Source organism: Piliocolobus tephrosceles, chromosome 14, assembly GCF_002776525.5.
Source record: "Piliocolobus tephrosceles isolate RC106 chromosome 14, ASM277652v3, whole genome shotgun sequence".
In the NCBI taxonomy this organism is placed as follows: domain Eukaryota; kingdom Metazoa; phylum Chordata; class Mammalia; order Primates; family Cercopithecidae; genus Piliocolobus; species Piliocolobus tephrosceles.
This window is the reverse complement of record NC_045447.1, coordinates 59,560,457-59,583,101: the sequence shown is the minus strand read 5'-3', so window position 1 is coordinate 59,583,101 and position 22,645 is coordinate 59,560,457. Positions and strand designations below refer to the sequence as shown.

Below are 22,645 nucleotides of genomic sequence, written 5' to 3'. Positions count from 1 at the left end.
ACTTATTGATCAGAATTGTCCAGTTGGTACCTTTTGAGAATAGTTGGTGTTGAAGAAGATATAAAAAATATATTGGTAACAGGTGATTGTCTAGGGACCAACTACATAATAGAAAAGGAGAAACAGAGAATGGCTAACTTAATGGTGGTAGACGAAGGTCAGCAGGTAAAGAAGACTCACACAGAGTGAGATCAAGGTAGGTATAATAGAGTCAAGGAATCAAGCAAAAAGTAAGTCAAAAGTGCCAGTAAGGTCAAAGTCAATACTTAGGAGATGGTTTCTACATTAGGATCTGGAAGACACTAGTGAACTTTTCCAGTGGTAGTTTTAAGTACAGTTTCAAGAGCAAAAGCCAGACCACAATGGGTTGGGGAATAAGGGAGCTTTTGAGATGTCCATCAGAGAAAGAAAGGAAATGAAGGCGCCATAATCTAAAAAGCACCAGAGTTCACTGGAAAGTTACAGGGAGGTATGTTTGCTCTGAAGGATGACTCGTTATATTTGTACATAGACTAAGGAGAACCACCCAGGACAGAATCAGATACTGAAGAACCTGGAGGGTGGAAGAGAGGAGGATTTGGGTTTCGTCCACTGAGAACAGCAGTTTGTCCAAGTAAAGGCTTCATTCACACTGGAGTTTTTAAAACCTCTTACCATGTTTTTATTATGAAACAATACTAAGACTTTTGATTTGCCAGATACCTAAATGTGTCATTTTCTGTTTTGCCTAGTGATATTTTTTCCCCTTAAGTATATCAAGTCATGATTATTCTGGTTGGCAATATCCCAGAGACAATAAAGGATGACCAGGACACAAAGTCTACCAAATTTCTTTTTTTTTTTTTTTTTTTTTTTTTTTTGAGGCGGAGTCTCGCTCTGTCGCCCGGGCTGGAGTGCAGTGGCCGGATCTCAGCTCACTGCAAGCTCCGCCTCCCAGGTTTACGCCATTCTCCTGCCTCAGCCTCCCGAGTAGCTGGGACTACAGGCGCCCGCCACCTCGCCCGGCTAGTTTTTTGTCTTTTTTTAGTAGAGACAGGGTTTACCATGTTAGCCAGGATGGTCTCGATCTCCTGACCTCGTGATCCGCCCGCCTCGGCCTCCCAAAGTGCTGGGATTACAGGCTTGAGCCACCGCGCCCGGCCAAAGTCTATCAAATTTCTCACCAATTAACTTCCATAACACCCTTTGGGACTTACACCCTACCCTTTTTTAGACAAGATGTGAAGCACTGCAGGTGAAATTCAGCTGGGGATATGAAATATGAGGTTCATTCATTCAACATAGGGGCACAGGCTGAGATGCAGGACCAAGAGGTCACATTGGTCATACGCTTGACAGGCTTAAACCAATGTGTAAGGGCTAGTTTTTAGATGGTAAAAACTCACTAGGAATCACTTTAAAATGTTCTAGAGGAGGAGAGTTTGGGAAAGTGAGTGATGGATGTGCGAATCACTGCAAACTGGAAATGATCTATAATGGCATGCCAATCGGGGGCCTGCATCCTAGGGCCCCCTTTTTTTTAAACAATGAGACCCCTAGGATCTTGGGCAAGTTATTAAACTTGGCTTTCAGTTCTCTTCTGCAAAATTCAAGTTGTTGAATGAGATTTCTGAAGTTTCTTGTTCTAAAAACTCTATGATTATCTAAATCATGAAATAAATGCTGTATGAAACTGTATGTGATTTCTAAACATGGTCTTAAACCTTGAAAAAGAGTACCTAAGCCTTGAAAGGTTTTCTAAATAGAGAAGAGAGATCACAGAGCTGTTAATGTATCTACAGGCCCAATGAAGATAAAGAGATGGGTGGCATACAACACACAACCTCCCTCCTTCAAATCTTGTTGTTTTGGAGGAGGCAAACTATGAGGCTCATTGGTTTATTATACAAAACACAGAGGACTATGCATGACTTATCTTTAAAGGGGAGGAAGTGACTTGCTACAAGTCTCTGAAAGTTGGTGGACAATGACAGCAGGCTTGGTAAACAACAGTAAAGGTGCTAGCCCTGTCTGATTCTTAACTAAGATCATCAGACAACCTAGCACTTTAAAATAACCCACCACAAGATCAACAAGTCTGAGAGGCTCACTTTAAATTATAATAATGCTGCTAGAAAGACATTTGAAAATAGAGTGAATACTTTATATTACTAAAAATGAATTAGGTTTTCTTGAGTAGAATTTATCAGATACTAAACTTTTTTTTTGTTTTTCAGAAATAGTGTCTCACTCACATCGACCAGGCTGGAGTAGAGTAGCACAATCATGGCTCACTGCAGCCTCAACTTCCTGGGCTCAGACAATTCTCCCACCTCAGCCTCCCAAGTAGCCAGGACTGCAGGTATGAACCACCACACCCGGCTAATTTTTGTATTTTTTTGTAGAGATGAGGTTTCTCCATGTGGCCCAGACTGGTCTTGAACTCCTAGACTCAAGCTATCTACTCACCTTAGCCTCCCAAAGTGCTGGGATTATAAGTGTGAACCACCGCGCCCAGATACTAGGGTAGACTTTGAGGAAGACTCTGCTTTTATTCCCAATAAAATGAAGGGTTAGGCCAAATAGGAAATGATGTTTTAGAAATATATGAAGGAATAAAAACACATTCTGTGGGCATGTATTATAAATCACTAGGTTCCTAGACTGCAGCTTTGCCTCCCAATCTTTACAAGAACCCCTGCCAACATCAGGTCTTCACAGAATGCAATTCATAAAATTACCAAACAAAAGCTGTCTTCATCTATGACATCATTAATATTTTGCTTGAACTAATACCTGAATGGCAATTTGCATCTATAATAAGGTGAGCATTATTAATTATTAAATCCACATTTTATAGTTCTCTACTATTAAGCTAAACCTGTTTAGTTTTAGTTTTTGTTTTTGAAACGGTCTCACTCTACTGCCTATGCTGGAGTGCAATGATGTGATCATAGCTCACTGCAGACTAGAACTCCTGAGTTCAAGCAATCCTTCTGCCTCAGTCTCTTGAGTGGCTAGGAGCACAGGCGTGCACCACCACACCCAGCTAATTTTTAAAATTTTTTTGTGGAGACATGGTCTCGCTATGTTGCCCAGGCTGGTCTTGAACTCCTGGCTTCAAGCAATCCTCCTACCATGGCCTCCCAAAGCACTGGGATTATAGGCTTCAGCCACTGTGCCCAGCCTGTCTAGTCTTTTTATTCCAAGTGTAGACTCTTGTATTACACTTCCTGGACCACTGCTACTGAGCCCACAAAGATAACTGACTGGTCAGGTATGGCTATGTTCCAGGACACAGAAGCCCTACCTTCCTTCCTCAGATCCTTCATGAGTGCGACCTTTATTTCTTTTATTATAATGTTTTTTCTGACATAATCCACCTGGAGATGCATGAATGCAACCTTTAGAAAACACAATATAATATCAATACAACAGGTGGGAGCCCTCATAATAACACCGGCCATGTCCTTGGCCCTAGAAATGAGATATATGAAACAACCTAATAAGATATTACATTACGGAAAAGTTCCCTTAGACAGACTCTAAGGTACCACAGCTTTTCAGTACTTTCTGCAATTCTGCTTCTCAGAAAATGACATTAGGTTATATAAAGCAAGACTCAATCAGCATTTTAGAAATCATGCCAGAGTCTCCTCTGCATCCATTACTCACACCCAAGTTTCCAAGTACTGTGGCTACATTTTATTTCTTAGTCTTCCCTTTTCACCGGAATGTGGCACCACTACCAGATGGTCAGAGGATGTTAGATGATGGGAAAGTTAACACTACTAATTTTATTTTCTCAAAAACGTTTAGTCAATATTACAGTGGTTTTAATTCGACATGACTTCCCTCTGAACAAGCTTTAATCAGGGGTACAATACAAGAAGCATAAATTTTGACATTTTTCAGACCTGGATTCGAATTCTTGCTCTGTCACTTCCACACCTGTAAGATGAGAACAAAAGCTATCTTACCTAGTGTATAGATTAAGAATATATAAAATAAAAGCATCCTGCACATGTCTACCATGGAGGGAGGAGAGTTCAATAAGGCTTCTTTCATTCCCAATAAACTCGTTTGATAAATTAACTGCAGGAATTTATTTATGAGATTTTTCTTCATTCTCAGAGAGGACAACACAAACTATTTACACAGTTTCTCATCAATTTTTTTTTTTCCCAAGTTGTTTCCTCTTATCAAGAATGCCTTCTGGCCAGGTATGGTGGCTCATGTCTGTAATCCCAGCATGTTGGGAGGCCGAGGAGGGTGGATCCCCGATGTCAGGAGTTTGAGACCAGCCTGGCCAACATGGAGAAACCCTGTCTCTATTAAAAATACAAGAATTAGCAGGGCATGGCGGTGCATGCCTGTGGTTCCAGCTACTCAGGAGGCTGAGGCCGGAGAATTGCTTGAACCCAGGAGGCAGAGACTGCAGTGAGCCGAGATTGCACCACTGCACTCCAGCCTGGAGAACAGAGCGAGACTCCACCTAAAAAAAAAAGAAAGAAAAAGAAAAAAAGCCTTCTCCTGTAGCCCCAGCAGCTACCTGGGAGGCTAAGGCAGAAGGATCACTAAAGTCCAGGAGCTTGAGACCAGTCTGGGCCATATAGTGAGACCCTGTCTCAAAAACAAATAGAAAGTCTTCTCCCACTGACCCCACACCCTCATCTCTACTAATTCATGCCTCTTTCCTTCAAAGACCAGCTTAAATTCTAACTTTGTACTATCTGCACCACCTAATGCAGTGCCCGTACATAGGAAGTACCTACCGCATACATATTTTTAAGTTTTACTGAACATCATTAATCAAAGAATATTACAAACCATTAAACACATCTAGAAGAAAATGTTTTTAGTAACTTAAAGTGACATGATGGTTTATCATACTTAAAAAACATAGGAGGGTCACATAATAAAGCAAAGGTCAGCAATTTATTTTTTAAAAACCAGTACTATGATTCTAAGCACTGAGGTCTCAAACCAGGGGCACTCTAGTAATTTATTTCTTTCTCTACTTATTTAAAGTAATATCTGAGGCCCCCATATATGTACTTTCCTTCTATGACCATGAAAAGCAAGAAAATTACCTTTTCTGTGTCACAGATTCTGAATATTTCTTCCTATCCCTGTACTACCACATCCCTAACCTCTACATTTTCAGAATTCAAAGATAAAAGTGTTGTCTTCAAACATTTTAGTAAATGCTTCTCCATTTTATCCTGCTTAATAGAAGGATCTTTGACTTTATCTGGGAATATATCACTGCACAATCACCTTTGGTGACCTAAGGAAGCCGCTTAGGGGTGATTTTTCTTTGTGGACCTTGACACTGCTTGCAAAGTTTACAGTCATAAATTGTAACCCACTGAGAACAATTTCTCAAACTTGGCTAAATAATTACATAGACACTAAAAGAAAACAACCCTCTACTCCTACCACTGCATTATCTTGTCTCCTAATTCAAGAAAGCACAGCCTACATTTTGAATAACTTAGAGAGGTTATAACATGAATTTACAAAATTTAACTAGAAAATTCAGAAAGGAGTCGCCAAACTGGAGGACACCATTTGTTATTTGGTGGCATCTTCTGGGAAAGGTTGATATTGCAGCTCAGCTCTGTGAAACATAAATTCTCTTGCAAAAGCACATGGGAAAAACTCTGGAAACAAAAATAATCCTGATACAGTATAATAAGGTGTAATCTAGACCCAAGAGAGTCAGTTTTATTTTAAGTGAGGACGTATAAGAAGCTAGAGGCTCCTGGATGTTTCATAGCTCTTCCCTCAATCCTGGCTGTGCATGCCGAATTCACCTATGAGGACAACCTGTCACCTCCTGAAGGCCACTGGTAAAGCCCAAACCAATAGGTCAAAGAAACAGGATTCATATGGGTGACAATATGAGATATTGAAGGCTTTCCCAGCAGCACTGCCAACTTCATGAAGCACACCTCTACAATTTTAGTAAGAATCCAAGGAAGAATAAGATTTGTTTTATCACCAACCTCCTCTTAGGTAGGTATGCTACCTACTAAGTAGGTTCAAATCCTAGATCCATCACTTTTAAAGATGGCAACCTTGGGGAAGATTCTTCATCTTGGAGCCTCAGCTTCCTCATCTATAAAATGGCAATAATAATAATAATACCTATTTTACAGAGCTGAGTGAGTGAAATCATGTTAAGTACATAGAAGGGTGACTAACACAGACTAAACACTCAAGTTTAGCTATGGCTATAAGGCATCCCTGTGGTATGGTAAAGCTAGTCTTGCAAAGGCTATCTTTGAGTCCCATTGTTGGCTTTATGTCTAAAAATGACAAACGGGATAATTCCATCAAATGCATAGGTCATAAAGCAAGAAACAATAATGCATTGAATAGGTGATGCAGCTCTCTTGAAGCAGGCTCACAGAATTTATTGGAAGAGAGATTCTGGCTCAATACATGTGAGTGGAAATGCTGAGTTTTGCCAATTGTTGATGACAACCAGCTCTGCAAAGATAGAGCCCCTGTGTATTCACAACTGTCTGCTATCCAAAGGCTTCTAAGGAATTAGTTAATTTAAGAACTGAGATACCACACTGGGCCTAGTATGTACTGAAACAAGGAAACAAAAAGGTCTCTAACTGTTTTTTTTTTTTTAATCTCCTTTTTAACTGCTTTTTTCAAATAAACCAGGAATATGGATGAATAAATGAACAGCTGGTTGGCGAGGCTGCCTCCTCCTCAGTGTGTTCACGCCCAATACAGACCAAAAAAAAAAAAAAAAAAAAAAAGTGTTAGAAAATAGGGACAGGTGAAATATCTCCACGCACCCAACAAAGTTAACTTTTGTTCGGTAATTTTAATTAATGTTCCACATTGAGCAGAATTTACCAGAGGAAGAACTGTAACCCTTCAGGTATTTTTACCTCCAGTTATAAAACACAGAAAACAGGAGCCTCCAATGAGAACCTGCCCCCTGGAGAGTTGGGGCAGCCCTTTAATGAATGGCCTCTCCAGCTGCTCCCTCACCATACTTACAGACTTTACAGCTCTTGCATGTGCTGGAATTACAAGTCATTAAAAAGCCACTTTGAAAACACAATAAAGACCTTCTTCTCTGACTGCAACAACCTTCCATCACATAAAAACCTAAGGCCAATGCTTCAACAGCAGGACATTTACTACCAGATCCAGACAGTTTAAGCAGGGCAATGAACAGGGTGGGGCGGGAGGAAATGAGAAACAACAAAAGAAGGGAAGTTTTTTTTTTTTCCTTCTTCCTTTTTTTCTTTTTGAAAGAAATTTCTGGTAAGGTGGTTTAAAGCATTTATCCTTTATCGGAATCACCATCCACCCTTGGGAAAAATGCTGCCATCTGATGAGATTTTGTTTTTCTCCTTCAAGAAGGTTTTCTCCAAGAAAACCCCTTGGTAAGTTCAAACTACCAAAAGACATGACTCTCTTCTCACGCTGCAGGCTGAAGGATGTAACATTTTACCAAATGTAATTTGTTCATTTTCAGGGAAAGATCATTAAAACTTTTTACTCCTTCACTTTAAAATTATGATTAAATCTTCAAAATAAGGGAAGAAAGAGGAAGGCAATGATAAGAAAATTACTACCATAACTGAATGTGATCATATGCGGTTATTTCAATTTTCATTTACTGTTTTTTTCCTCCTCTGCTGTGAATACCAGACTTCTTCATATCACAAGACAAGATCAACTCTATACACTTCTCTTCAGGAGAAAGATTATACAAAAAACAAAAACAGAGGAATCACAGAAGAGGTGAAAGACAGTTGTTGTTTTCCCTATTATCAACTAAAGTTTAAGCAGGTTAATAAAAAACACAGTTATAAACCTTTAGTTGACACTGATACACTCCCTTTGCAACTGTCAGTGTCAGTCACGACTTATCTACTAAACAGTAAGTACAGTGGAACATTATGTACCCCAAAGAAATGAACTCCTAAACCAAGAACCACTGTATTGTAATGCAAATGGCCTCAGTTCTTGAATATAAAATATTCTTAATAAAAACATTCCCCTATCATGCTTTCTGTATTTGTTAAATGCTCACCCACTATAACACAGTCCTTCTGCCTCTCCACCTTATCCGAGCCCCTTCCAAATTCTTCTGTAGGGGAAAATTATTGACAAACTTTCATGTGACAGTATTAGATCTCTTTATGAGAAACATTTCAATAATCACAAAATGTATTTAAAAATTATTCTTTCAGTTATATTAACATTAACTCAAAGACAAATCATTTCTTAGGATATTTTAACAGTAACAGCAAAAAATAAAAATGAAAAAACAAAAACCTACCAAGTGCCTACCCAATGCAGTACATGGTATGTTCTTCTTATCTCATTTAATTAAAAAGCTGAAAGATCTGAGAAACTTTGGCTTATCTTTCAGCTTAAAACTTAGCCTTTTTATCTTGTATTTTTACACTGATCATGTAACAGAAACATATCAACATCAAGACCATATACCCTGTGATGACAAAATCCAGAGCAAAGTGACAAAAGACAAAATTCGAAACAAAGTGGCTTAGAGTACGAAGTATTGCAGCATATAAACCCACAACCTTGAAAAAGGACACCAGAGTTCTGCAGTATTTCTGAATATCAAAAAATCTCTTTCAAAGCTACAGGTTATATAGGTTCCCAGAAGTCAAGTCATACATAGCAATAGCTAACTAACATTTTTTTGACTAGTGTGTTAAGTGTTTCACCCAGATTGATTTATCAAATTTTCATAATAATCCTGCAAAGAAGATACTATTATGATCTCCATTTTACAAAAGAGGAAACTAAGAAACAGAGAAAGTTAAATTATTTGCCCAAGATCACTGGTGACAATAAAATTTAAAACAGCCTGTCTGACACCAGATGGCAGAATTCTAATTACCTATCTACCTACCTTTCACTTATCAACAAATAAGTAATCGAGCCTCAAACACCAGCCAGACATACAAACCATGGATGTCCAACTTCTTTCTCTCTTCTCACACACAAAGTATACAAAAATCTTACCAAAAAGAACCGTATCAATTAATAATCTAAGCTTCCTAACCCATCTTAATACTACTGACATTTTTATATAAAACCTGAGTCAAATTTGATTCTAGAAAAGGTTCTTTAAAATGTTCATCTTTTTAACAATAAGACCTACACTGAGGTGAGATGTTTTCTTTATAGACATACTAGACAAATAATCATTCACCCCAGCCTTCATCATTCTTCAAACTCTTCTGATTTAATTGTGTCTTTTTTCTGTTTCCAAAGTCCAAGATCTCTGCCCATTATATCTAAAATCACCTACCACCTCATGTCCCATAAATGAATACAAATCTGGCTCATATTCAAGTAATAAAGCTGGAAAGGACCTTAGAGAGATCAGCTCATCTAATCACACTTACTCAGAGGCAGACACACAACCAGGACAATGTGCACAGTCCCCCTGAAGCTGGGCCTGCCCCAACCTACCAAGTCAATTACTGGCCAAGGTTACAGGGGATACTTGTAATGGAGAGCACCAGCAGTCCATAGCAGTCCATAGCTTAGTGCTCTCCACTACAAGTGTCCCCTGTTCCTTTTGTCTTGCTGGCAGGAGGGATGCCAGGTAGGAGACAGTCCAAACAAAGGCTATCTTTTCTACTGGATAAATGGAATTTCAATTCTCTCTTACCTTCCTTTGCTCATAGAAAGGTCTTTGGGTTCATGGTTTACATGACACCACTTTTGTTAATTCTCTTTTGTTATGCTACCTACTTTTCAAGTATTGAACCAATAGCAACAACAATAAAAGCATTACTAGTACCAGAAGACTAATAAGGAAAGTACGGTTGTTGGGTTTTATACACAAATAATACCTGAAAGTCTTTATAGGCTTTCTCTGCAATGCTATGCAGAGTACGTTACAAAAACTACTGTTGTAATCACCGGATTTGTGGCTCTAACATGTCATATACCATTTTGAAAATTTACTACCTACTGTAAAGTTTTCCAATTATAACTCTTCATTCCAGAAGACTTTTCAAGGTATACCTTTGAATAAACACATCAAATTGAACAAGAATTTTATTAAAAGACATACTTTACAAATCATATATAAATGGGAGGGAGCAAGAGGCAGACAAAAGGAGAATAAACAAAGTTACCTAAAGAGGAAGACTGGCCGGGCGCGGTAGCTCAAGCCTGTAATCCCAGCACTTTGGGAGGCCGAGACGGGCGGATCACGAGGTCAGGAGATCGAGACCATCCTGGCTAACACTGTGAAACCCCGTCTCTACTAAAAAAGACAAAAAACTAGCCGGGCGAGGTGGCGGGCGCCTGTAGTCCCAGCTACTCGGGAGGCTGAGGCAGGAGAATGGCGTAAACCTGGGAGGCGGAGCTTGCAGTGAGCTGAGATCCGGCCACTGCACTCCAGCCTGGGGAACAGAGCGAGAATCCGTCTCAAAAAAAAAAAAAAAAAAAAAAAAAAAGGAAGACCATCTGTGACAGTTTTATGTAGAAAGAGCTTTCAATGGTGCCTTATGAACACCATTTGGTCTCCTCATAAATCGGCAAACATTCTAAAAAGGTGCCTTTTAAAATTTTGACCACTATAAGAAACACACACACCTTCTCTGAAATAAAATTTTCATATGCCATTACTTGCTCATACTGATTATGTTTTCTGATTTTTTTAATGCTAGCAATATGTTAATTTATTTCATAGCTCACCAGTGAATCACAACCCATGATTTGAAAACCTCTATACCAGAAGAATCGCAATGTGTCAGAATATAAAAAGACAAAGCTGCTAAATGTGACAATTTTGATAGACGAATTAATCTCAACCCAAAAGCATTTCAGGGTGATTCCAGACAAAAGTCAAACACACAAAAAAAGATCCAAGTAACATCTGTATTAAGAATAAGTTTTGAATTAAGAGGAAAGGTAAGAAGCAAAGAAGGAAAAATAAATAATTGAGATATTGGAACAAACATACTCAACTCTCATCTCCATTTCACAAACTATGACTATAAGGCCTTTACCAAATACTGGAACAAATTTTCCCAGCGTCCAGTATTTTATATGCTACTGTCCTAATCTCATCTTCTACTAAAATTTCGAGATTAGCTATAGAGAGTAGGGAGGTCTGTGGACCACTGGGGATCAGTGTCAGCACAATGTCCTGACCCTGACTGGCTTTCTACCCAGAACAGTGCAAACCCGGGACAGCAAATCTGCTACTACGGCCTCCTAGCCTTTGCCAGCATTTAAACTAGAGACATCTGTGGGCAGCCCAAGGGACAGAAAGAAAAGCATTCTAAGATTGCCAGTAATTTTTTAGCCAGATAGCTTCCTTGACCACTGCCTGGAAATACGGTCAAGCCAATGTAAGGAGATTATTGGGACTAATCATTACTAATAAGTAACTGAAAAAAGGCCAAAATTAGAAAAAATACGAAAGTAAGGAGATAACTTCAAAGTAATGTTTATTCTTCAAAAACATTATCAAATACTTTTGAATTAGTAACAACCCTGTCACTAGAAGCGTAAGATTTATTACAGAGGTTAAAATAGATAATCTGAAAATCCCTTCCACTGCTGAAAATCTGTAATTATAAGTTTAAACTCCAGTATCAAAAAACACCTTTTAGGGGTATTAGATGGTCAGATGCTCTCTTAGGCCTCCACAAAGGATAATCCTACTGATCAGCAAAAACTTGTAGTGAAGATCACATACCCTACCCCTTCCAAATCAGTGGCTAAACAATGAAGAAAAAAATTAAATATTCTCTTTTCAAAATACTACTGCCAGGTTTTACAGGTATACACAAATGTTAAAATTTATCAAATTATACATTTTAAATACGTGTAGTATATTGTTACATCATTTTGCCTCAAAACTGGTTAAAAAAAAATAATGTCACCAGCCTTCTATCAACATAAACATGTCACTTCATTCCAATGATCAAAACATCAACATTATAGCCCTAATATTTTCTAAGTTTCTCTTTTAAATTTATTTTCCCTTGTATTCAAGTCTTATTATATTCTTCTCATTCTCCTAAGTCATCACTCATTGGAAAGCATAGATACCAAGCTTTGATGAGCACTGAAATTTTCTGCTGCTATTCAAATGACCCATTATTATGCTATGGAAATATCTTTCCTTTAACAACTTAAGTAACAGCCTAAAAATCTGCAGATTCCTTAATGACTTCATTTCCTCCTTCCCATTAATTAAGGAAATGCATTTCTAGGCCAGATCTACTCTGTGCTACCACTTTATGGTTCAGCATTCATTTTCTTCCCTCATTCTTTATTACAAAGCTATCTGAAATAAAATCTGAAAATAAGGGAAAGGAATAAAGCCAATAAGAACTACTCACATCAGATTTAGAGGATATATTCTCCTCCACATCTGAATCATTGGGATCCACAATATCATCAAATGGCGGTAATGTTGATTTCTTCTTCTCTGATGTCTCACTTTCAATTTTGACCTTTCCCATCTTGACATGAGATTTATCTTTTATCTGTTTTTTGTCAGCAGAACAAGTGAGTATCAGTGGTGGTGCACTAGAAAAACTTTTAAATAAAGCCTCTGAGCTACTCTTTTTCCTTTTTTTGGCTGAGAGTTCTTCAGAATCTGAAATGGGTGGCCTTTTACTAGGAGCCTTCTTATCTTGTCCACTGGTGATGGTGAGTAAATTACTGTCTGGTTTTGGCTCTTTTGACATGGGTTTAGGTTCCTTGAAGGCCATCTTAGGAACTATTTTCTCTTCTTTCAGTGGTTTATTTTCTTTGGGTTTCTTAGAGGATTCTTTGGAAGATTTGTTGTGATCCCTGGAAGGTTCTTTGAAGGCACTTTTATGTTCTCTGGAGTCTTTAGAAGGTTTTTCCTTGTGCTCCTTCATTAATTTGTGAGGCTTTGAAAAACTGGTACTACTGCTGCTGCTGCTGCTGCTACTGCTGCTGCTGCTGCTGCTGCTGCTGCTGCTACTGCTGCTGCTGCTACTGCTGCTGCTGCTGCTGCTGCTGCTGCTACTGCTGCTGCTGCTGCTGCTGCTGGTATGAATACTCCTATTAGGGTCCTGCAAAAAGGGGAGAAGAAAATGAAACTCTCAAAACTAAATAGCAATGAAGAGTCAAAAGAGATCTACATAAAATAATCCTTCTTTTATTGCTCTCCAGCTATCATTAAAATACCAAAAATATTTTAATATAAACCAAAAACCACAATATAACAGGTGAGAATAGTGTATGTGAGAAACACAGTGACAGTAGGTTATTATCAAAGAACGTAATGAGGAAAGCTGTTTTCTTAATCATTTGAAGCATGGAGTTTTAAAACATTTCGATTCAACAAATGTTAACTGCTGCTTGTCCAAGAAGACACAAGGATGAATAAGACATGGCCCCCACTCTTAATAACTATGACGTATCTAAGATTGATAGTTGTTGACAACCAAAAGAAGGGAACTATTTAATTCTGTTGGGAGCATAGGGCGAAGAATAGTTCAAAAATTCATAAAGAAGTAACATCTGAATTAGGTCCTGGAGGATAAACAGGTAATTACTAGAATGAAAAGAATGGAAAAGTACTTAAGAGACCAAGGACCAGAATAAACTAAAACAACAGGGAGCAAAGCACAGATTGTATTTGGGGAACAACACCCAGCTATAGAACAAGATTGAGAAGGAGGCAGAAAAATAGCTCAGCTTCACATAGTAAGGTCAGATTACATTAAATTTCAAATGGCTTTGCAATATAAGGAATCATAAACCCCCCCAAAAGAAATAAAGTAATTCTCAATTTGAGATAAAAAGCAATTATTTTTATGCTGTACAAAATTTCATCAATTAAGAACTATATCTCTCACCCACTAGGAAAAAAATAAAAGGAAGTTAATAGAACAAAGATTTCACCTAATCATCAAATGGACTAGAAAGTCTTTAGCAATTACTGTGTTATGATCATGAGAAAAGAGGTAATAGCTGCCTATTTCATTTTAAATGTGATCAATTTTTCCACTCATATAGACACATCAGAATATATAACCTATATATAATCTTTCTGTTTAGGAACAAAATCTAAGTCCATACTTACCATACTTGTGAACCTCTACCATTAATAGTAAGAATAAGAAACAGAGTAGATCCTGGACATGCAAAAATCCACATCAATACTAAAAGAAGAGCCCTTTCTTGCTTACTTCCACCTCCTGATGGAACCAAAGACAAATAAATGTCCAAATTTTCAACTGGAATTTACATCTTCAGGCTTGCTTATTATCTTTCACCTCTAACTCACCCACTTAAGCCCAATGATATGAAAACCAATCCTATGTTCCTTAAATATCTAGCATGACACAGGACAGTAAGCAAGCAGGGGCTATGCTTTTCATTAAAATGAACAATCTACTTATTGAGTCTACACAAAAACAAAACAATGAAAAATATATACATAGGTACATGTATAAGCATCACAAAATAATATCTAAATGAAAACTTATTGTTCAATATTAGTAGAAATATATTTTTTGGCTTCTTAATACATTTTTTGTCTTATTTGCTCAACAACAAAATGACACTTAACAAAATTATTCCATTTATTTCCTGGAGTGGTTTCAAAATTCTAAAATGGATGAAGTTACTAAGCAAAGACTTGTTTTTATGCATCAAATTAGATAATTCCTTAGAAAACATCATAATCTGAGATTTAAAAGGAAAATTCTAAAGATAGGATTCATATTACTGAAATTTCATTATTTTATAAATTCTATTACAAGACATTTCCTGTCATGTTAAGCAATACTCTGAATAATTAAAATAAAGTATAATGGACAAATTAAATTAAGGAAGAATATTTTGAAATCTAATATCCTTGAGTTTTTTTCAACTGGCTTGTTGACCCACTGAATTTTGAAAATTTGCAGTCAGTATTCTAATGATGGCTCCAGAATACTCAAGTATCGCTGTTTAATATTCAACCTATATGAAGTATTATACACATATTTTGTAAATAAGTTTTAAAAGCATACAATTTTTAACCTACCAACATATCTCTAATGTTAAGTATTAAAAAACAGCAATATTCTAGTACCAGGAAGGAAAATAAAACTTCTGTATAGGTCCTTCCATGACGTATGTTTAAAATCCTTCTTTAGAACAAACTGGAATTCTTAAATTTTCGGCACATATTGGTATCTGACACAGCTTCTTGTGTCATAAAAAAGTTAAGTTCCTTTTTTAATTACATGCATATAATGCTAGGTACAAAACTCTAGAAATACATTGTTTTATAATGTTTTACTTCTCATGTTGGTCCGGGTATCGAATGTCTACTGTTACCTTTTTATCCACTCAACAAATCTTGGTATAAGCAAGTGACCCAGACATCTTGTTCCTTCCTTTTTTGTAATTACCACCTCAAGAATCTTTAAGTTAAGAGAACAAAAGTTACGAGGACAAATACATTCCATAACAATGTCTTAAATAAAATGTAAAAAATTAAAGGAGAGAGAGCAGTTCTTAAGGCAGCAGTTTCTTTGGCCTGGACCCATGACAAATGTCAAAGTTCAAATATATTGTCACCAGTCTCCATGTTTGTACATGTAATAAATGTAAAACAGTAGCTCAGATACACAGCCAGATATTAAATTGTCACTGACACAGAATAAAAGCTTTCACTGATTTTCAGTCTATCTATCTGATATTTATATATATAATATATTTATATATTTTATATATATATATATGGGGGTCTTATCACCAGTCTCCATGTTTGTACGTGTAATAAATGTAAAACAGTGGCTCAGATACACAGCCAGGCATTAAATTGTCACTGGCACAGATTAAAAGCTTTCACTGATTTTCAGCCTATCTGATATTTTTATACATTATATGTAAATATATAAATTATATATAAACATATAATGTATATTTGATATATATATAATATATATTATATATATGGGGGTCCTGTCACTAGCTTTTTAAATTTTTCAATTAACCATTAACCTCAATATTAAGTACCACCGAGCAGCACAGACTAATTACCATTCAATGCAAAGTTTACACATGTATAATTCAAATTCTCTTTGCCTGAGGCTGATTAGGACAAACTGAATATCAAGCAATGTAACACAGAGAGCATGTGTGCATAATTCAAATCTCAAATATTTAAGGCAAATGATTGTTTAAACATAAATATACATATATTTGCACTAACTTTACAACCTGTGACTATAGGATACAATATTTTCTCTCATCTATTCAGATTGCACTGAACGCTTCCTTGTTTTAAATTTTTGGAACAGAATGGGTATCTTTAATGTTTAAACTCTTCTAATACTACCTGTCAGCAACTCAAATAGAGGACTTAAGAAAAAAATCAGAACTACTGGCCAGAATAAGGTTTTTTGATTATATGTGGCTTTCAGTTTCCATGTTATCTTCGTGTCTATATCTAAGAACCACTGACAACTCATAGCTGATTCTTGGCTCCTGTTTCTTCCCGCTGGCCATCCCTCTTATTTTTGGTCTCTGTCCTACTTTAACTGGCTTCTGTCTCGTGAAAGATTTTCAGATCAATCATATTTTGTTCAATGAAATTTGCATATAGACAAATAAACTCTCCCAGAAGAGTTTTACTTATCGAAATAAACAAACTCTCTGAGAAGTTTATTTGTTCAAACTGTATTTTTACAAGGACACTTCCTAAAAACTGTAGTGGGGTCCAAGAGGTTATGCATATGTAGGGATAGGAAAAACCATGATAGTCAAAGATAAGGTTCCGAAATAAGTCTCCTCTATAATGTCATTCAACACACAATGAATAACACAGAGGGGTGACATGCCATCTGAAACTACAAATAGCTCTGTGCAGTGGCAGTATCGTAGCCAGTGAGGTTTATGCGAGGCACAATTACTGCCAACTGAAACTACGAATGGAGTATTAAAATTCAGAATTCTGGGGTCGGGGAAACCTTGAATTTGATTTACTTTTCCCACTTCAATCCCAAATCCAACCCCATTTACCTCTCTTGAACTAGTCAGCTCTGGGGGTAGCAGGCAGTGGCCTGAAGAATGTGGCCACAGGCTTATGGGCATCTTGAGAAAAATAATTGGTGCAGGATTTGCTCTGCTTGACCCAGAAGAGTTTGTTTTTTTACAGATGGGGTCTTGCTGTGTTGCCCAGGCTGGAATGCAGTGGCTATTCACAGGCATGATCACTACATGCTACAGCCTGGAATTCCTGGGCCCAAGTGATCCTCCTGCCTTGGACTCCCAAGAAACTGGGCCGACAGGCACACGTGCCACCATGCCCAGCTTCCAGAAGAGTTTTGCACACACAAATATGGCCAGCCTTCCCAGCACTCAGAAGGCACTTGATACAGGAGGAGAGTCTGCTCTTAGGGCTGCAGAATGTAAGGAGCTCAGAAGGAAGGCACAGAATCCTCTAGGTGTATAAACAAGAAATAGATAACATGCTTGTTGCTACTGTGCAGGTTAAGATGCCTGTATCTTTCATCACTTATAGAGTTTCAACAGCCTAAAGTCCCCTAACAGCTCAACCTCAACCCCAATGCACATATAAGTGACATACTATAGGGTAGGAGGAAATAGGAGGAAGCAGATCTAACAGATTTTCTGGAGGAGAAAGATGAAATATTGAGGTCAAAAGCAGTATGGCTACTTATGGAAAATCAAGTAAAGTATAAAAAATAACTTCTAGAAAAAATGTTTAATTAAAAACTAAAATTTAAACATTTATATTCTCAAGCTGAATAATTCAGTAGATAAAATAGAAGATCGATGCTGACTGGCAGTATAAAAGATCAAATGAATGAAATCTCAAAGCATAAAGTAAAAATACAAAGCAATGAAAATCATAATGAGAAAAGAGAAGAGCCTTGAATGGATCAAGGAAACAGAACATACAGCCATAAGAAGAGTTCCAGAAGGAGGAAAAAGAAAAGACAGAAGAGGTAATAATTAAAGCAATATGGATAAAAATTTTCACAAACTAAAGAGAGGACTGAATTACAATCTCACAGAGCTCTCCGAGATCCAGGCAAAGATAATGAGAAATGATGCCCAGGGAAAATCACACTACAATTCCTATACTTTAAAACAAAAAAAAAAGGAAAAAAAACCTGACAAGTATTCAGGAAGAATAATTACTTAAAATTGAATAACAATTAAATTCACATTGTGTTTCTCATTTGTAATACTGAAATCTAGAAGAAAGAACAATAATATCCAGACAGCTGGGAGAGAAAGTACAACCCAAATATCCTACACACACAGTCCGGTGTGAAAGAAGTATTTGCCAAAATTTCAGAATTCAAATAGCGCATCAACCACTGTCCCCGCCAAAGGAAAGGACTTGAGAAAAGAGTCTAGTCAAACAATAACTGAACCAGAAATGTTTTATGTGTGGGAAAGGGAAGAAATGGGGGTTACAATGTATCTTGCACAATATACAGATTTATATCTAAACGAAAAATAAACTGTAATATAAGTCCTCAACATGAATTCCTGACACAGAAAAGTCTAACAATCTGGACCTAAACAACTAAATGATTTCCACAGAAATTTAGGAATGAAAGAGAAGGATTAGGGTGTCAAGGTGAAAGAAAGTGCTGGTATCTTTTTTCATGTTAAAGTGGAAGAAAAAATTGGATTATAAGCAATTAGAAAGGAAGGTGGTCAATCATGAAATGGAAAAGTGAAGAACTGTCACATAAACAAAGGGAAAATGGAAAATGAATATCAACTTGAAAATATAGGCAAAATTAAGAAAAGTGAAAAAAGTCACATACATAAATAATGAACAAAGTGAAAAGACAGTAATAATATCAAGTGTAACTTAGAATAAAAGTGAAAGAACTGAATTCCCCCTCTCGAAGACAAACTGTCAGACTGGGTAAAAGAAAAAAGATCAGATAAAGGCTGTTAAAAGAAATACTTAAAATCAATTGAAAAACGTTTAAAATAATGGGATGGGCAAAGAAATATCAGCTAAATGCCCCCAAAAGAAAGTATGAGTGCTAGATTAATATCAGATCATGTGGAATTCAACATTAAGAGTACCAAATAGGATAAAAAATGTAAAAATCCAAATTACATAAAGCAAAAGGTATTTAATAAGAATTTTAAAATATTTAAATGAGCAATCAATATATCTTTGTCATAAATTGACAGATTTCATAAAACACAATGATTACAGACATAGTTTAACTGACCAAAACAACCCACACGCTGATTTAATAATTATACATAGAGCTTTTCTATCTCTTGAATAAAGTTTAGAAGTTTTATATGTATCCATAGAACACTGATAAAAATCAATCATAAGGTAACATAAGCTTTAAAATACTGCTTTTCTAAATATACAATCATGTCATCTGCAAACAGGGACAATTTGACTTCTTCTTTTCCTAACTGAATACCCTTGATTTCTTTCTCTTGCCTGATTGCCCTAGCCAGAACTTTCCAACACTATGTTGAATAGGAGTGGTGAGAGAGGGCATCCCTGTCTTGTGCCAGTTTTCAAAGGGAATTTTTCCAGTTTTTGCCCATTCAGTATGATATTAGCTGTGGGTTTGCCATAAATAGCTCTTATTATTTTGAGGTACATCATCAATACCGAATTTATTGAGCGTTTTTAGCATGAAGGGCTGTTGAATTTTGTCAAAAGCCTTTTCTGCATCTATTGAGATAATCATGTGGTTCTTTGTCTTTGGTTCTGTTTATATGCTGGATTACGTTTATTGATTTGCGAATGTTGAACCAGCCTTGCATCCCAGGGATGAAGCCCACTTGATCATGGTGGATAAGCTTTTTGATGTGCTGCTGAATCCGGTTTGCCAGTATTTTATTGAGGATTTTTGCATCGATGTTCATCAGGGATATTGGTCTAAAATTCTCTTTTTTTGTTGTGTCTCTGCCAGGCTTTGGTATCAGGATGATGTTGGCCTCATAAAATGAGTTAGGGAGGAGTCCCTCTTTTTCTATTGATTGGAATAGTTTCAGAAGGAATGGTACCAGCTCCTCCTTGTACCTCTGGTAGAATTCAGCTGTGAATCCATCTAGTCCTGGGCTTTTTTTGGTGGGTAGGCTATTAATTGTTGCCTCAATTTCAGAGGCTGCTATTGGTCTATTCAGGGATTCAACTTCCTGGTTTAGTCTTGGAAGAGTGTAAGTGTCCAGGAAATTATCCATTTCTTCTAGATTTTCTAGTTGATTTGCATAGAGGTGTTTATAGTATTCTCTGATGGTAGTTTGTATTTCTGTGGGGTCGGTGGTGATATCCCCTTTATCATTTTTTATTGCGTCTATTTGATTCCTCTCTCTTTTCTTCTTTATTAGTCTTGCTAGCGGTCTGTCAATTTTGTTGATCTTTTCAAAAAACCAACTCCTGGATTCATTGATTTTTTGGAGGGTTTTTTGTGTCTCTATCTCCTTCAGTTCTGCTCTGATCTTAAGTTATTTCTTGCCTTCTGCTAGCTTTTGAATGTGTTTGCTCTTGTCTCTCTAGTTCTTTTAATTGTGATGTTAGAGTGTCAATTTTAGATCTTTCCTGCTTTCTCTTGTGGGCATTTAGTGCTATAAATTTCCCTCTACACACTGCTTTAAATGTGTCCCAGAGATTCTGGTATGTTGTATCTTTGTTCTCGTTGGTTTCAAAGAACATCTTTATTTCTGCTTTCATTTCGTTATGTAGCCAGTAGTCATTCAGGAGCAGGTTGTTCAGTTTCCATATAGTTGAGCGGTTTTGATTGAGTTTCTTAGTCCTGACCCATCGTCTCAGCCCAAAATCTTCTTAAGCTGATAAGCACCTTCAGCAAAGTCTCAGGATACAAAATTAATGTGCAAAAATCACAAGCATTCTTATACACCAGTAACAGACAAGCAGAGAGCCAAATCAGGAATGAACTTCCATTCACAATTGCTTCAAAGAGAATAAAATACCTAGGAATCCAACTTACAAGGGATGTAAACGACCTCTACAAGGAGAACTACAAACCACTGCTCAGTGAAATCAAAGAGGACACAAACAAATGGAAGAACATACCATGCTCATGGATAGGAATAATCAATATCGTGAAAATGGCCATACTGCCCAAGGTTATTTATAGATTCAATGCCATTCCCATCAAGCTACCAATGAGTTTCTTCACAGAATTGGAAAAAACTGCTTTAAAGTTCATATGGAACCAAAAAAGAGCCCGCATTGCCAAGACAATCCTAAGTCAAAAGGACAAAGCTGGAGGCGTCACGCTACCTGACTTCAAACTATACTACAAGGCTACAGTAAGCAAAACAGCATGGTACTGGTACCAAAACAGAGATATAGACCAATGGAACAGAACAGAGTCCTCAGAAATAATATCACACATCTACAGCCATCTGATCCTTGACAAATGTGACAAAAACAAGAAATGGGGAAAAGATTCCCTATTTAAGAAATGGTGCTGGCAAAAGTGGCTAGCCGTAAGTAGAAAACTGAAACTGGATCCTTTCCTTACTCCTTATACGAAGATTAATTCAAGATGGATTAGAGACTTAAATGTTAGACCAAATACCATAAAGACCCTAGAAGAAAATCTAGGTAGTACCACTCAGGACATAGGCATGGGCAAGGACTTCATGTCTAAAACACCAAAAGCAACGGCAGCAAAAGCCAAAATTGACAAATGGGATCTAATTTAACTAAAGAGCTTCTGCACAGCAAAAGAAACTACCATCAGAGTGAACAGGCAACCTACAGAATGGGAGAAAAGTTTTGCAATCTACTCATCTGACAAAGGGCTAATATCCAGAATCTACAAAGAACTCAAACAAATATACAAGAAAAAAAACAAACAACCCCATCCAAAAGTGGGGAAAGGATATGAACAGACATTTCTCAAAAGAAGACATTCATACAGCCAACAGACACATGAAAAAATGCTCATCATCACTCGCCATCAGAGAAATGCAAATCAAAACCACAATGAGATACCATCTCACACCAGTTAGAATGGCAATCATTAAAAAATCAGGAAACAACAGGTGTTGGAGAGGATGTGGATAAATAGGAACATTTTTACACTGTTGGTGGGACTGTAAACTAGTTCAACCATTATGGAAAACAGTATGGCGATTCCTCAAGGATCTAGAACTAGATGTACCATATGACCCAGCCATCCCACTACTGGGTATATACCCAAAGGATTATAAATTATTCTACTACAAAGACACATGCACACGTATGTTTATTGCGGCACTATTCACAATAGCAAAGACTTGGAATCAACCCAAATGTCCATCAGTGACAGACTGGATTAAGAAAATGTGGCACATATACACCATGGAATACTATGCAGCCATAAAAAACGATGAGTTTGCGTCCTTTGTAGGGACATGGATGCAGCTGGAAACCATCATTCTTAGCAAACTATCACAAGAAGAGAAAACCAAACACCGCATGTTCTCACTCATAGGTGGGAACTGAACAATGAGTTCACTTGGACTCGGGAAGGGGAACATCACACACTGGGGCCTATCATGGGGAGGGGGGAGGGGGGAGGGATTGCATTGGGGAGTTATACCTGATATAAATGATGAATTGATGGGTGCTGATGAGTTGATGGGTGCAGCACACCAACATGGCACA

General features: G+C 37.2%; 1 protein-coding gene and 1 pseudogene across 2 annotated transcripts in view; one reads left to right on the top strand and one right to left on the bottom strand.

The window, feature by feature from the left end:
• MLLT3 (MLLT3 super elongation complex subunit) overlaps positions 1–22,645 on the bottom strand; it is a 294,338-nt gene that overhangs the window by 58,389 nt on the left and 213,304 nt on the right. For both annotated transcript variants that reach the window (XM_026453889.2, XM_026453890.1), the window contains exon 5: positions 12,366–13,070. In XM_026453889.2, the coding sequence (XP_026309674.1) occupies positions 12,366–13,070 (705 nt within the window). The remainder of the gene's footprint in view (positions 1–12,365; positions 13,071–22,645) is intronic.
• Positions 16,856–16,987, top strand: LOC111526149 (annotated as a pseudogene).